General features: G+C 42.9%; 1 protein-coding gene and 2 non-coding genes across 4 annotated transcripts; all 3 read right to left on the bottom strand.

Annotated features, from left to right (window-relative positions):
* Positions 1 to 7,206: 7,206 nt before the first annotated feature.
* On the bottom strand, positions 7,207 to 12,362 carry Rps3 (ribosomal protein S3). Of its 2 annotated transcripts, none has more exons than XM_004863227.3 (7): positions 12,216 to 12,362; positions 10,886 to 11,016; positions 10,518 to 10,611; positions 10,080 to 10,174; positions 8,402 to 8,589; positions 7,747 to 7,943; positions 7,207 to 7,282 (listed from the first exon to the last, which is right to left on the bottom strand). In XM_004863227.3, exons 1-6 carry the CDS (start codon positions 12,243 to 12,245, stop codon positions 7,750 to 7,752), a joined length of 732 nt encoding a protein of 243 aa, XP_004863284.1. In that variant the 5' UTR covers positions 12,246 to 12,362; the 3' UTR covers positions 7,207 to 7,282; positions 7,747 to 7,749. The 2 variants fall into 2 exon arrangements, with proteins under 2 accessions (XP_004863284.1, XP_087068080.1); XM_087211954.1 differs by lacking the exon at positions 12,216 to 12,362 and adding an exon at positions 12,045 to 12,062.
* LOC147828053 (small nucleolar RNA SNORD15) lies at positions 8,046 to 8,191 on the bottom strand. Its single transcript, XR_015451517.1, has one exon. It is a non-coding gene; the product is annotated as a small nucleolar RNA SNORD15 (small nucleolar RNA).
* Positions 11,275 to 11,421, bottom strand: LOC147828052 (small nucleolar RNA SNORD15). Its single transcript, XR_015451518.1, has one exon. It is a non-coding gene; the product is annotated as a small nucleolar RNA SNORD15 (small nucleolar RNA).
* Positions 12,363 to 16,587: the final 4,225 nt, after the last annotated feature.

Genomic DNA, 16,587 nt, shown 5'->3' with positions numbered 1-16,587 from the left:
TAATGGCAGCAGTGGGAGGGAGGTGGGTGGAGGCCCAACCCCACTGAACCCGCCTGTCCCACCCCATGAGTAGCACTCAGGACAAAGCAAAGGCACCAGATTACTTTCCTACACAGGAAAAAGATGGGGACACATTCAGGGCAAGCTTTTTCCAAGGATATGGGCATCTCATCTGGGCTGGACACGTCTGTGTGCCAGGCTAAATACCCTACTTCCCCTATGCTGTGTCCCAAATCCTCTTTTGTGCAGATGCTGTTTTTTCCTGTCTCCCTGGGCACACTCAATGTCCTGTATCTGAGTTGTCTACTTCTGTTGTGCCCCTTCCTTATCCACTGCCCTTCTTCTGTCACCCAGCATATAGCCAGTCCCTTCTATGTGATACCTGTAATCTTCCAACACTCACAGGATGCCCTTAAGGTAGGAAAGGTGTCAGCTTTACCTGTGTCCCTCAGTGCCTGAAATAAGGCCAGTTGCTGAATACATTAAATCAAATTTCCTGAATTTGTATCTCTTAATACCGGTGAGGTAGGCCACTACTGTCATATGCCTCTGCCCTCACAAATGAAGACTCAGCAGTTGTAAAGTTTTTTGCTTAAGGTCACTGGGATGGTAAGCAGTGGCAGTGCCAGGATTCAATTATGACTCCCAACTGCTTCCAAAGCCTGCAATCTCTATTTTGCCTCACCCAGGCTTAGCTAAGCTGAGGCTGTTCAGTGTAGCACAGTTGTTACATAGACGCTACTATCATTTCCACCATGAGAAATCCTGGCCTGATGGGCTATATCCCTACCCTTAGGGGTCTCCAGCTGGCTGCAGGGAGACATGGTGTAACACATTCATGGCAGGGCCGTAATTCTTCTCATTGCTGGTTGACTCATCTGGCAGAAGAGGTAAGGCAGTTTGGTACTATATGCATGACTGTCCCATGGGGCAATGGGACAGTTCAGGCTGGCAGAATGTTAAATCAATGAGGGAAGCTCACTGGAACATAAGCCAAAGTAACACTCCTGTGTGTTCTTGTCTCCTAAGACTACTGGTAAGACAGAAGGACTATCTATGGAGGGCTTCCATAGTGGCTTCTAGTCCACTGCCCCTCGGACCTCCAAACTGCCTCCTGAATGGGATGGCCTGTTATTCTCCAGGAAGCCACACCATACATCCTGAACGGACCCCTTAGCCACAGGTTTGCCATCCACTTCCTAGCTGAGAAGAGGCTTAATTCATGGTATAACATCAGAAGCCACTGGACCTAAATCTAGTTTTGAGAATATTTTCTGAGCAGTTCTAAGAACTGAGTATTTAATGACTATGATTCCTTAGGACAATGAGAAAATTTACTTATATTTTTAAAGAGTGAAAATCAGTCTATCTTGCAATTAGCAATGTATTCACTGGATTCTTTCATAAATCTAAAACATATTTTGAGATCTTGATGAACTAATTTTTTCTCTAGAACAATTTCCACCACACTACCCTAAAAATTACTTCCTTTCAGTATCTTCCAACTACGCTAGACAAAACTTAGTAAGAAACGGAAGAATGTCTGTGTTGCCTAGATAGAAGACAGTCATCAAACAGACCATCACTATTACATCATTCTTCAGTTTCCCTGTTGTATTTTCCAAAGTATTCTATCATCTTTCAGAAGTCTGAAAACATCATTTAAGAATTTAAACCTTGGTGGCACAAAGTGACATGCTGCCTGGCAGGTCAACAGTTCTTCCAAAAAAAAAAAGAAATTCAAGTCTCTCATTTTCCACCCATGACAAAGGAAAAAAACCCCAAAAAACTGGTAAGCGATCACTTCACACTTAGCAAAGGAGAAAATGAATGCAGTCACAAAGCAAAACATGGATCATCTTGTTTTGCTAAAGGGTGTTGTGACAACATTCTTTCATCTGTATAGTGCTTAGGCAACACCATATATGACAGTTTGTAGGTAGGGACACGTGAAGGCAGGTGTCCACAAAGGTAGTCAGGACAAATGTACTCTAGAAAAGTTTTTTTAAATCTATGGATTGGTCATTGTAATTACCTTTGTAAATCTAAAAATTAAATGACATAATTATGGAGTGAAGAAAATGGCTGGCATCTCAACAAAATTAGTCATCAAAATTTTCCAAGTGAATAACAAACAAAAATCAGAAGCAGGGATTAACTGGAGCCTATCAGGGGTGTATTTGAAACCTGGAATCAGGTACGAGATGACTATGTTGTGTGGCAGTTGAGTATTTTATTACATTCAAGGGACAGTGCTTATTTTGGGTGTACATTACCTTCAAGACAAGGAGATTGTTTGCTGTTTTAACTTATATATTCACACATGTATTTTCATAGATTGACAACTTTATGGAGATAAAATTCATCCATTTAAAAGGTAAATTCAGCTGGGGATGTAGCTCAGTAGCATAGCACCTGCCTGGCAAACAAAAGGCTCTGAGTTCGATTCCCAGTATCAAAAAAAGAAAAAAAAAAAAAGATGAGTTTAAAAAATAATAAACCCTGAAGTTTTTAGGATACTTGGTTATGTGATTAGTACTTATTAAAACCTGAATATTTAAAATTTGAATACTTTTGAATACCTGCTCAAATTTATGATTATTTCTACCACTTTATATTACTCTGTAAATTACTCATAAAATGATTCAAACACAAAAGGGGGTGTCCTGCACCCAGTGAATCTTGCTGTTTTCCTAGTATGTTGAGGGGAAAAGTGAGCAAAAGATCCATCTCCTCTGGGCCCTCCTAGGAGGAAAGCAGGCTTATTGCAGTGCCTACACTCCCTTCCCTTCCCTTCGAAAAGCAAAAACACCCTTGAAGATCAGAGGAGCTCTGCCTTCTACGCAACTTAGCACTCATTTCTCTTGCTTACCACGCAAAGGGATGCAGACACAGGCTGCTCATGGGGGCAGCAGTGGGTGATGCACCAGTGAGGGCAGGATGATCTACCGAAGTGGCACTTCCTACTTGGTGGACAAAGGCCCAGCTGCATCTGGCAAGGCCAAGCTGTTAGTACAATATGGGGCTGATCAGCAGAGGAATGATTTCATTTGAATTTCAGAACTGGGGCTAAAATCAAGTTAAGTCATTTCCAACCTAGTGTCTCAGGTTACTTGCTCGCAAATCAGAAGTGAATGTCTTGAAAGTCCTACATTTCTCAAACCCTTTTCCCCTGGTAGACTGTTGTCAACTGTGGTTAATAATGGAATTTACCCTACAGGAGCTCTGGGAGTATAACAATTATCTGATTCTCACCACTATCCTGCTGCTTATGTAGCTTCAATTAGTAACAGTAAAGTTTGGTAGATAAAAATAGTATCAAAATACACCCCAGAGGAAGAAAATAGTAAAAAAAAAATGATTTTTGAGATTGAAAACATTGACCCTCAATGTTAAATGTTTTTCTGCTGACGGTGGCAGGTTCTACCTTAAAATATACAGAGCCAACATTAGAGCTCAGTACAGTAACTAAATAGAAACTGGAATAAGGCTCAGTAAACGGCTGAAGTCTATGTCTATCTTCCAGTAGAAGTAGAAAGCACGGCTACTGTGGTCGGGGCCCCTACAGTCAGGATGAGGAGAAGCCATTACCACAAGGTTGGCTATTAATGGTATCCAAGAAGGTACATGCTTAAGTACAACTGACCCTTGACCTAGGGTGCAACTGCATGAAGCCACTTATACATGGATTTTTAAAAAAAAATTTGACAATTTGAAAAAAGCTCACAAATTAACTGTATAGCCTAGAAATACAGAACAATTCAGTATGCCATGAATGCATAAAATATGACCTATTTTATCATTTACTACTATAAATATATACAACTCATAAAAAGTTAAAAATTATCAAAACTCATAAAAACTTACTGTACATGGTGCAATTCAGTACAGAGAAATACAAACGTAAAGTTACAGTATTAAATCGTAACTACTGCTGGTCCTGGTGGCACAAACCTGTAGTACCGGCACTGTGGGAGACTAAAGCAGAGGATCACAGATTCAAGCCCAGCCTGGCAGTATTTTTTTTGGGTACCGGGGATCGAACTCAGATCCCTGCACTTGCAGGGAAGGCAGTGGAACCAGAGCTAAATCCCCAGCCCCAGCCTGGCAATCTGAGCAACTCAGCCGGACTGTCTCAATATAAAAACCAGCTGGGGATGTAGCTCAGTGGAGGCCCTGGGGTTTCTCCAGTAATTGCTTTATTGTAGTAAATGTGATCTCAGTTCGGGTGTGCTTCTCATCGTACAATATATATAACACAAATTATGTGGTATAATTGAGTAAAGGCTAGCACATGTACAGTACTTGCTAAGTCAGGCACTGTGCTAGGAACTCTACATAGAAGACGTGAGGCAGAGATGGAACTGATGTGGACTGGTTGTGAATCCACACTGCCTTGACCTGGGCTATCAACTGTATGTAGTCTGCAGAGATTAGCACCACAGAAAGGGCAGAGGTCTTTTCCAAACCTTTTCCCTAAAATTCTGTGCTTCTCCACACTGATGGCGCTGTTTTGGTTCCCAATCCTCACCTGCCCTCTAGGTCTTTGGCCAAGATCTCACACTTTTAGGTGTTTTCTCCTTGCCTCAAGAGCAACCCAATCAGCTTCTAGTTCCTGAGATCCCAATTTTTTGTTTGAGATAGGGTCTTGCTATGTAGTTCAGGCTAGTCTCAAATGCCTGATGATCCTGCCTCAGCCTCCCAAGTGCTGGGGTTATAGGTAGGTGTGCACCACACCTGGCCCTGAGATCCCCATTTGTCAGCAACTGCTACAAATCTTAATGATCAGAACACATACACAATGAAGACCTGTAACTGACTCTACCAAGTCTATGACCTTTAGGTAATCTCGCCTATCTTCATTTTCAACAAATACTCTGCTCAAATCAGTTTCAAGTTTCACTACAAATAGCTCTGTCTTGTTTCAACCCCCAGAACTGGGAAGAAAAAAAGTCCTATTTCAAGTGAACTACTGCATACTGTAACAAGTTCAGAAGTATCTGGGATGAAGCCAGGATTGGAGAGCATGCCTATAATTCCGCTATTTAGGAGATCAAGCATGAGGCCAGCCTGGGCAGTTTAGAAAGACCCTGACCAAAACCAAAAAAAATTTTAAAAACTAAGGGCTGCAGATGTTGCTCTGTGGTAGCTAGTCTAGCAAGTGCAAGGCCCAACACCACAAAAATATATCTGGGAATACACATACGAACCGGTTATTCACTTTGCACATGGCAGTTGCTGAAGCCAAACACCATGCAGTCATCTGTCAGCTCACTGTCAACGCTTCCCAGAGTTATCACTCCAGAGTTAGAAGCAACACTAGAGAATGTAATTTTTACATTCATTTTCAGGCTTTAGTTCCTAGCCACAAGGTACTATAAATCAAGTAACTCACACTGAGCCCAGTAATAGGTCACTAATACATTAAATATGCCAGTGGTTAGAAAATTCTGATGAGTCTACTACTCTTCCCACCTGAAGGGTCTATGGATTCAACCAGCCACAAATGGGAATTTGTGGGGGGTTTGGAACTGGAAATTGAATCCAGAGCCTTTGCACTGGGTCCATCTTCAGCTAAGAGAGACTAAGTTGCCCATGCTAGGCTAAAACCTGTGATCCTCTTGCCTCACTGAGTGCTGGGGTCACAGTGCATACCACAACCTCCAGCTTTTCTTTGAAAGTTTTGTCATACAGTCCAGTTTGGTCTTCAACTATGTAGCCTACACTGGTCTTAAACTAACAATCTTCCTGCCTCAGCCTCCAAAATGGAATTAGGCTTTTGTTTTTTGAGTTTTTTTTAGGTTTGGATCTGTACTGACCAGAGATGACTTTTAAGTGCATGGGAGGATGTGCACAGATTATGTACAACTGTATGTATGCCATTTTATGAAACTTGAGCCATCTGAGGACCTTGGTATCCTCGGGGTTTTAGAACAAATCCCTTACCAACAGATAAGCCTGAAGAGACATGAAAGTCTCAAAAAGGGAGGACATACCTGCAAGATGAGTTCTAGAGATCCACTACACAATAATGAATATATTAACACTATAGAAGTAGACATTTAATGGCTAGGGATTTAGCTCAGTGGTTCCACCGCCTGCCTCGCAAGGGCAAGGTCCTGAGTTTGATCCCCAGTACCCTCCCGCCAAGTATACACTTAAAATGGCTACAATGATAAATTTTATGCTGCATTTAATACAGGGTAATGGGAAAGCATGGATACTTCTGCAATGTGTTCCCCAAATAATTTATTCTCTCAAATATTAAGACCCTTACCATGTGTAAAAGTGTACAAACACAATGTGCCTTGTCTATCCTGGTGCAGAGGAGTCTAGTTAAGACTACCAAATAACCAAAGACCAGGCAGTCTGCAGAGCAAGTTTGTCACCAGGCAGATGGCATCACCACTAGGTGGTGCAGCCACCTATTGGCATGACAGCTGTCCTTAGCAAGTCCTCTGACCAATCAGAATACTTTTATCATCAGTCTTGTAGGATTTTTCAAGTCAGTTTGTCCTTCACTGGTTCCACAAAAGTAAGAGCATCCAATTTCTTACAAAATACATACCTTGGTGGCAAATACTCCAAACATTATGGCAAAAAAAAACCTAGGTAATTTACATGTTTTTGAGACAGGGTCTTGCTTCGTAATTCACGCTGGCCTTGAATTTGCAGGGATCCTCCTGAGTTCTAAGATTATAGGTGTCCTCTACCTACACCTATAGATAGGTGATTTACATGGTTGTAAAAAAGTTTTCCAGAGTATAATGGCTAAGAGTATAGGATTTAGGAATGTAGGTTCTAATGACAACTTTGTACTACTTAAGCAAATTTACTTCTGAACTTTAAGCACAATGGCACAGGCAAATTCCCTTTATATTTTAGGGATACTAAGGATTAAAAACAATCTTAAACATATCCCTCTGCAGCCTGGGACTGCACCTCAGTGCAGAGCCCTAGGCACAATCCTCAGCCACCAAAACCAAATTCCTCTTCTAATCCTATAATTCTGAACTTCAGGAAAACTGAGGTGCTGGCTTACCATGAGCCTTCACCATCCCACAGGTATTTTTCTGGTTTCCTCTGCTCAGGCCTTCCATTTTCTGGCCCTTGCAAATATCACAAATATATCTTAAAGAGGGCAAGTAATGCTGCACAGGTCAACAAAATGTAGTCTCAACACTGAAGAGACAGTCCAAATACGACTTATGTTTTTATATAAGATTTATTAAATGTCTTTATGCAGCAGCTTCCATTTTCAGATACTGCTGCCAAGAACGCCCTGAAACCAAATAAAACACAATAGTAAGAGAAACTTCCTGAGTATCAAGATCGTTCATATAACAAATGAGTACATATACAATCCCTCTTGGGACCCACGTATGATTAATAAAATACAACAGAGCCTAAGAAACAAACCAATAACCTCGGATATATTGCATACCAGAGGCTTAGTGTCATGGTTTCAAGGGCGCTCCAAGAGGACAGAATAATTCCTAGCAAGAAAGGCCTGAAAAGTTTGAGCAAATTAAGGGTGACAAAGGAAAATGATTTCAAACACAGTAAAAGGACAGTGAAAGAAAACAAAGGCAAGCACCCAGCCCAACAGAATCATGGGCCCTTATTCCAACTTGCGTTCTCCCATGTAAAGCAAGTGGAATCCAATTTTATTCACCAAGCGCTTATTATCAGCATGGAATCCCAGCATTAACAGAAAGTAAAAAGCAGCAGCTCCTGCAGACAAACCTGTTATGCTGTAGGGACTGGCTGGGGCATGACAGGTGGCTCTGGCTTCCCACCCTTCTGTTCCGAGATAGGAGTGGTGGGCAGGATCTCATCTTTGGGTTCCACAATGCTCACATGGTCAGGCAGAGGCTTCTTGGGGCCAATCTTACCACTTGGATCCCAGGGCAGCATGATCTTTACTTTGATACCCAGCACACCTAGAAAACAGTAAGTTAGGACATAGCTGGGGTTTCACCAGTCACTCCACACAACAGGATGGAAGAGAACAGTAGTTTACCAGAGCACTACTGGATCTGGTCCCTTCTCAGACAAATGCCTCTAAATCAATCAATAAGCAGGACACTTTTGCAAAAGGAACCCACGCACAGCACCACAGAACATGGCACTGACAAGGACCAAGAGCAGGATGTGACCTTTCTGACTCGTCATCGTGTCATCACTGAAGGGTACACAGATGGCTAAAACAAGAGCAAACCATCCATCAGTCTATCTCAGGAGCACAATTCTTTTGGCCCATGCAGCTCAATCAATAAACCCAAGGAGTACAAACATGCTTAGCTACTTCCAAGGTACATTTTCCCAAACATTGATGTACCTATGGAAAACCACACCTATCTGCTAATGCCCTTCACCCCATGCATTCCCAGATGCTCACCCTGTCTGAGCAGCACATGGCGCACGGCGGTGTCAACATAGTAGTTAACAGGGTCCCCGCTGTGGATCATCAAGCCATCCACAAACTTCATGGACTTAGCCCTCTGTCCTCGGAGTTTCCCAGACACAACAACCTCACAGCCTTTGGCTCCACTCTCCATGATGAACCGCAGCACACCATAGCAGGCCCTTTGGAAGAAGAGATCCACCTGTGTTATTACCAAAGACAGGCTTTATACACCCCACCAAGTTTAAGAACAAAAATAAGACTTGGTCTTCACTGTTTTCAGTGATCCCTTTATGAGTAGTAACTTGACCAGTTTTGCTCCAGAAATGGCAATTCTCTTCTATTCCTCTCAAACTCAAATTTAAACTAATTTCCCCAGGGAACTGATGTCAAGTTCCTTCTAACCAAGTGTTTTCCAACCTTGGCTGCATATTAGAATCACCTCAGAAAACCTGGCAAGGTAGTGCACACCTGTAATCCAAGCACTCAAGAGACTGAGGCAGGAAGATCACCATGAGTTCAAGGCTAGCCTTGGCTACACAGTGAATTAAAAGGCCAGCCTGGACTACATAGCAAGACCTTGTCTCAAAATAAAAACCAAAACCAAAAAATAATCACCTCAAAAGGCTAAAATAACAAAAAAAAAGGGCCGGGAATGTAGCTCAGTGGTGCCAGGCCTGCCTGGCAAGCACAAGGTCCTGTATTCGATCCCCAGGTAAAAACGAAAAACAAAAAACCCCAACACCTAGAGTCCTGGCTACCTTGATATTAAGAGTGCTGGGAAAACATTTAGGTCTACAGACCTGCTGATCTTTAAAGCATCATACTCCATCTCCCAACTCGTTTATTAGTTTACAACCTGGAAGATACCAATTGGACAGCTAACGATCACCTCCAGGCCCTTTAACATTCTCATTTAATTCAAACTTTACAGAGAGGTGGTATAATGACCCCCACCTAAAAGAGGGAAGACGCAAGGGCCAGAAGTTTATTAACTTTCTCAGGTCTCAGAACTTCAAAAGTCAAACTAGTTGTGTGCAAAAATCAGATTGCTGGGCCACATTACCAGTTTCCCCTTCAATGGATTCTGGGCAGAAACAGTTTTTATTTCTAATACATTCCCAGGTGATGGCAATGAAACCAGCACTCAAGGTCAGCAGTCTTTTCTATATGTTCTTGCTTGCACTATTCACCCCTACCAAGCCAACCTTCCTGCAGCTCAACAATTGAGTGAATGAATACATTAATGCATCTGAACAACTTTTAACTTGTTTTGTTTTAAATTCTGTGATATTCTACAAGAGCTAAAGCAGGTCTGCTGCTCATAGATACACTAACACAATCCCAGTAACCAGCTGAATTATTCCTATTGCCAATTCACCACAGGGACCTTTCAAAGCCTCACCAAGGAGTCCCGCAGTTATTTTCTATTCTACTCTCAAAGCACCCAGAACCTTTTTTCATTATAACACTGACCATTTTACGGTTTTTATCTTCCTCACTAGTCTTGTTAGCCTATCAATTCAGCCAGCACAGTATCTTATTGTCATAAACCTCAGAGAATAGATGATCTTGTCAAGAAGTGCTTATTTGCCAAATTAACAAACAGTAGACACATCATATTTTGTTCCACAGCAAAAAAGGCATAACCATCAAGTCTCAGAACACTTACCTCCGCACAGCAAGCCCTCCTAGGAGTTTGTAACGCAAAGATTCTGCCTGGGCAATGGCACACAGACCTCTTGTCGCCACCTTTTCAGCATAAAGCTTTAAAGAAACCAAGGCACATGTTAACCTTTACCACTCTTTTCAACATCCAGCACAATCACCACAAGCATCTTACATGGCACACAGTAAGTGACACAGGTTGAACCATTCTTCACTGCACTCTCACCCCGGGATACTGCTATAGCCACACCAGTGGGGTAGCCAACTGGTCCTATGTAAAATCCTTAAACAGAAATTGAACAGGCTTATACAAAGCCCACTGCTTAAAGAATGCAACAAAATATCAATCCATCTGTAACTCACTGATATGAGGAAATAATCCCATTCTGAGGGGTCACTTCCAAGTCCACGATAATCTCTGGCATAATCCAAGACTACTCACCTCGACACTGCCCTCAGGGAAGCCAAACCTCTTCTGAACTACAGCAGTTAATTCACGGATCCTTCGGCCCTTCTCACCAAGAACATTCTGTGTCCTGGGATGGGAGAATGGGACAATTCATGACTTTCACAAAATCCTAGGCATAACTTTATGTCTTGCTTTTATGACAGCAGCAAAATCTCATTCATCTGCCACAAAGTATGAAATTTAGATTACAGAAACTATGATAAAATGAAACAGCTTTTTAAAAACAACTACATTCACCAAGGCCAGATTCCCTGGGTATCTGTCCCTTTAAATTTATATAAAATAAACCACTTTAGTATAGACAACAATTATAGGTGATGGCTAGTTAAGTAAGTTTTTACCTGGTGGCTAAGATAATGATTTCTGTCCTGGTTGGTGTAACTCGAACTTCAACTCCCGAGTAGCCATCTTCAGCCAGCTCCCGAGTAAGAAACTCATTCAGTTCAGCTTTGAAGATGCCATCCGCAACAAACTAACAAAAAAATAAAAACAAAAAAAGCTTAAAATTAGGACATGGGCTGGGCGCAGAGCCTGAGGCAGGAAGATCAAGAGTTCATCAGTTCAAGGCCACCCTGAACTACACAGTGAGACAATCTCAAAAACTACAAACAAAAAAAGGACCTGCCTGCAAGCTTACTCTTCCCATCAACTGATCAAAACTCACCACCTCCAGCAACCCCACCAATCGCTCCAATACCCCTGACCCCTGTTCCAACAGGAATGCAGCAACCCTTCTCAGACAAATGCCTCTAGGTCATCTTTAGGAAGTTTCTCGGACCAGGACTCTAACCGGTGTCACAGAACGCAGCACAGAGTAGGGCCACATGGACAAAGACAGGACTTCCAAGTCAGACTCGTCATCATCTCTTCATTGAAGGGTTTGAATTATTTTTACTTACACATCCAACATAAAAAGCTACTCTAAAGCAGCATATTGACACTTCGCTTGGCACTGAAAGAACACAATATAACTTGTCAAAGAACCAGAGTGAAAAACTAGGAGTATTCTCACTTGTAAATACAATCTTCAGATTCTTAGACAAGAATTCACAAGAATCCCAGTCATTTTGCCTTAATGTACCTGTGGACTGGACTGGCAAACCCTAGGTCAAGTCCTGTTGGTTTAACTTTAACATCAATATATAACACAAAACGACAAACTATTTTTTAAAGTTAATATTTTCGAGGCAACCCACCGTCCAAACCCCCTTCTGTCTCTCTCAGACAGAAACTATCTCTCAATAAATTTTTCCTGCTTTTAAAAAAAAAAAGCTAATATTTTCTACACAACTCTCTCCCATGGAATAACAAAAAGTTAAAACCGAAAAAGCTTCTTCAGAGGACCATGCAATCAACTGAGACTAGATTCTGACCGCTGAAGCCTCAAAACACTACACGTTTACTGTGTTGACTAGGAAACGCTCACAACCGTCTTCGCCAGGATAAGCGAGGCGAAATCGGCCAACTCCGCATCCTTTTCCCCGGCCACACCGCGCTCACCCGGCGCGGGCCTCGCACTCAATCCATGGCCATCCGCGGACCCCAAGAACTCTAGGCCTTAACATCTCCTCAGCGCAAGGCACGGAGTTTCAGGTCTCGCTGTGGCACCCTCGAGAAGTCCTGGACCCGCGCGGCGCCGCAGTTCTCTGGGTTTCAGGTCCATAGGCTCACCTTCCTCTTCTTGGAAATCTGCACCGCCATCTTGCCACCGTGAGCCACCGAAAGGAAAGGAAGTGGCTCGCAGGCAGAAATGAGTATAAAGGGCGCGGAGGAATGACGAAGTGCTGCGCGACATCGGCGTCTACGGACGCTCTTGGGAAATGTAGTTTTACGAAAAGGCTTTGCGGGAAAAAGAATTGTAAAGTCAAGAAGACGTCTCTAGACACAATGAGGATTGAAAGCGAGCTTGGAGTCAGTCTCACAGTTTAGAAACAAGCAAAGTGAGGCACAGGGATAGAAATTACGTAGAGAGTCTGAGGCTAGTCTGGACTACCTTGTCTCAAAAAACTAAAAAAAAAAAAGATACGTATTTAAGCTCATACACCAACAAAAATGAAAATAAGCTGAAAGCACTCAATGGAATTAATTTAGGTAGCACCATTAATACACTTAATAATACTTAATATTTATTCGGTGTATTTTATATTCTTAATTCATTTACCTCTACCTCACTACCACCACCACCACCACCCCACCACCACCCCGGCCCAGTAGTGAGTACTGAACCCAAGGTCTTCACACTGAACTGCATCCTATTTTTATTTTGAGACAAGGTCTCATTAAATTTCTCTAGGCTCCAATTTGTAATACTCCTCCTCAGCCTTCCTTAGTGCTGGGATTCTTTCTATGTAGTTCAGTCTGGCCTTGAACTCGAAATGATCCTCCTGCCTCAGCCTCCCAAACGCTGGGATTACAGGCATGGACCACTATGCCCAGCCCTACCTCTCTTTTATAAAATCCATTAAAAATTGTATAAAAAAATAAAAACCCAGGGCCTGGGATTTAGCTCAGGAGCACCACGCCTGCCTCGCAAGCGCAAGGTCCTGAGTTCGATCTCCGATACCAAAAAATAAATAAATAAAAACTCCAAAAAAGTGTCAAAGTCAGAGTAATGATTCATGTACTCAAATTTCATTATCTTTAAAAAGTCCCCTCTTTTTATAAAAATTTCCAAGCGTACAGATAGGTTAAAAGAATTATACAGTGCACACCCATATAGGTGTACATCACTGAGGGGCTACAATTATACTTTGCTAGATGGGCGTGGTGGCACATGGGCAGTCCATCCTGGGGAACTTAGTAACTTAGTGAGACCCTGTCTCAAAATAAAAAATGTTTAAAAGCTGGGGATGTAGCTCAGTGCAAAGGCCCTGGGTTCAATCCGCAGCACTGAACTATGAAAATAATGAAAGAGCTCGTGAAGCAGTGGGCCCACACTTCCCCATAGCAGCATTCTTCTTTCCTGATAGGTGAAAGGAGTTTTTCACTGTGCCACTGGAGCATTGTCCTTGGCGGCTTCACCTAACTCCACCACTAAAACAATTCTGACACAAAGTGAGCTGTCCTATGGTCATGGAATTCAGAGTTCTGTGAAAGCTGAGCAGAGGGCCCAGGGCAAAGGAAAAAAGCAGAAGATAAGCCAAAGAGATGCATAGATGGCTGTGGGCCTGATACCCCTTGATAACGCACTATATTTGAAGGAGAATCGAGAATGGTGGACTGGCTTCTGACTTCAGTGGTGGATGCTCGGTGACAACTCTCACTGATAGGAGGAACCAGGATCAGGATTTCCCCCCATCTGTCATATCCCTTTGCTCTTCACTCACCTCCTGTTCTAGCTCCACCATCTGTGCATTCAGTGGTGCCAGGTTGCTGAAACTATGACCTTGGTGAATTTGCCATCCTGACGTTTCTATGTCTTCACTAGGGTCAGGGGCAGTGCAGGAGGGCACCCAGCCCTGAATCCCAAAGTCACGGTTGCCCACCTCTAATGGGCTCCTAGAGCTTGTAGGTGAACTGCCTTTACTTCCTCATTAGGGTATGCTTCTCATTCTCCCAAGGTACCTAGTATGATCTTTTATTTCTTTTTCTTTCTTTCTTTTTTTTTGGTACCAGGGATCGAACTCGGGATCTTGTGCTTGTGAGACAGGTGGTGGAACCACGGAGTTAAATCCCTGGCCCATGATCTGTTATTTTTAATATGACATTTGTCAAAGCTTGAACCCCAGGACTTCTTCCTCACTCTTAGAGTCAGTCTCTCTCCTATGCCCTGGTCTCCAAATAGATGATATAAGCAGCTATGCTATAATCCCATGTGGCCCTGGCCATCCTCACCTCCTTCCCTCCAAGCTTAGGAAGGAGACTCTTCCTGCCCAGGTCAGTTTCCCCTTTGTGTTCTAATTCAAGGTTAGATTTGTTTCTTGGAGGCCTTATTCCAACAACCATTCCCTCCCTCTCTCGCTGCATTCTTCCTTCACACTGGCTCTTTCCTTTCCCTGCTGTCCCCTGTGTTAAAATAATACTCCCTCCAGGCATATTTCTGAAGCCCCTCCTAGTTGTTTCCATAGCGTAGCATTCTGTCCGTTCTGTCCCCCACTTTGACACTAATCTTGCTAGCTTTGAATGACCTGTTTTTGTGTTTCTCCCACTAGATCAGTGGTGGCTAATCTATGGCATGAGTGCTGTGATAGGTACACAGAGCCCTCTCTGTCAGCACGAGAGCCAAGTTTCCCCAGCAAACCAAGTTGCCCCAGAATTGCCCCAGCATCTCCCCAGCAGTTGAGCATTCAGGTTTAATTGCAGTGTTGGTACTTTTCGATAAATAAGTGGGTTTTGTATTTTGGGCACTTGGTCTCTAAAAGGTTTGCCATCGCTGCTAGACAGTCAGTCAGTTCTGTAAGAACCTGAACCAAACCTGCTTTGTTCATGACATCTAGAACCTAGGATCTGGCCCAGTATCAGTGAAAGTTTAATGAACAAACAAATCCATGCATGGATTTTGGTTTTTAGGTAATTCTTGGTAGCATGACTCATATGAATTTGTTTGTCAATACCATGTCTTTTCTGGAATGTTCACAAAACCAAATTCTGGAGATTTGAGCTGAGGATCAGACTGTGGCAGGTTCTGATGTTAATGTCTCCTCTTAAGGCTCCAGAGTAGCTCATCGGCTGTCCTTCCCCAGAGACACCAGGAGGCTCTGGTCTTGGTAACATCCTCTAGTCCCAGGAGAAAGTCCATAAAGGAAGACTTTGTTTCGATGGTAATGCTCTTTGTAAGACTACTGTCAGAAAAAAGACTTTTTGTCACCCAAAATAATGCTATGAAATAATAGTACAGTACACTGGGTTCTAATTAAGTATCTTAATCTCTCCCTGGCTATCCAACATGTAAGCAAAGTTTTATACAGTTAGCCCACTAGATGACAGAACTGTCCCTAGAATTGTGAGGAAAGACTGTGTGTCTGAGTACACATACAACCTTGTGACTGCCTTCTGGCCCTGCTGGGCCCTGTGACACCACAAATGTACTTTCCTGAAATTCCTAAAAATCAAAGGCGAGATTTTCCCCAGTTGAATGTATATAGTCCTTTCTGAGACTCATGTAGTTACTTCAAGACCAGTAAAATAGTATGGTGGTGTACACTTGTACTTCCAGCACGGTGGGAGGTCGAGGTAGGAGGATCTCAAGTTCAAACCCAGCCTGAGCAACTTAGCTATTCAGTAAGAATCTGTCTCAAAATAAAAAAAAGCACTGGGGGGCTGGGGATTTAGCTCAGTGGCACCACACCTGCCCCACAAGTACAAGGTCCTGAGTTTGATCTCCAGTACCAAAAAAAAAAAAAGAAAATGAAAAAGCACCAGGAATGTATGTCAGTACAAAGGCCCTGAGTTCAATCCCTAGTACTCTGAACCCTCACCAAAAACTACCCCCCCAAAACAGCAGTAAAATGGAACCTCAGAGAAAGCATTTAACTTATTTAAATCCAGCTCAAGGAGCCCAGCAGAAAAGAAGAGCTTAATGGTGTGTGTGTGAGGATGGGTGTGTGGTTCTTGCTGCTCCACAAGGGTCTGGCCCAAAGCCAGGTGGGAGGACGAAGCAGTTTGGACTGTCTGTCATCACAGGCAGCCTAGCCTCAATCCTTGGTGACTTCTCATGGCATGTCTAGCTGGACAGAGTGTTCAAACACTTGTCTTTTTTCCTGAAAGGCCCCTGATCAAGCTAATTACTTTAGTGTTCAGCAAAGAGCCAGGGATTCTTGCCAACCCTGAAGGAAGAAGACCTGATTCACAGGGAGGGAGGGATACATCTGTCCCTACTAGGGCACCTCCTAAAGGGATTGCTGTTCCAGGGCAATAGAGGCCGTACTTGGTTGTCACTTACTTTTGACTCTAACGCCCCCATTGAGATACAGTGACACCATCACATTCCCATTGATTGGATTAAAATTGATCAGTGACTCATCCTGGGCCTCAAATTGAATCTGTCTGCATATGAATAGAACAATACTGTAGAATATACTTTAAAAATGTTTTACTACTCTTC

The sequence above is a fragment of the Heterocephalus glaber genome, unplaced genomic scaffold (assembly GCF_053883595.1).
Source record: "Heterocephalus glaber isolate CG9 unplaced genomic scaffold, H.glaber_assembly_v1.0 deba00001428, whole genome shotgun sequence".
NCBI classification, from domain to species: Eukaryota; Metazoa; Chordata; class Mammalia; order Rodentia; family Bathyergidae; genus Heterocephalus; species Heterocephalus glaber.
This window is presented reverse-complemented; position numbering and strand designations above follow the sequence as displayed.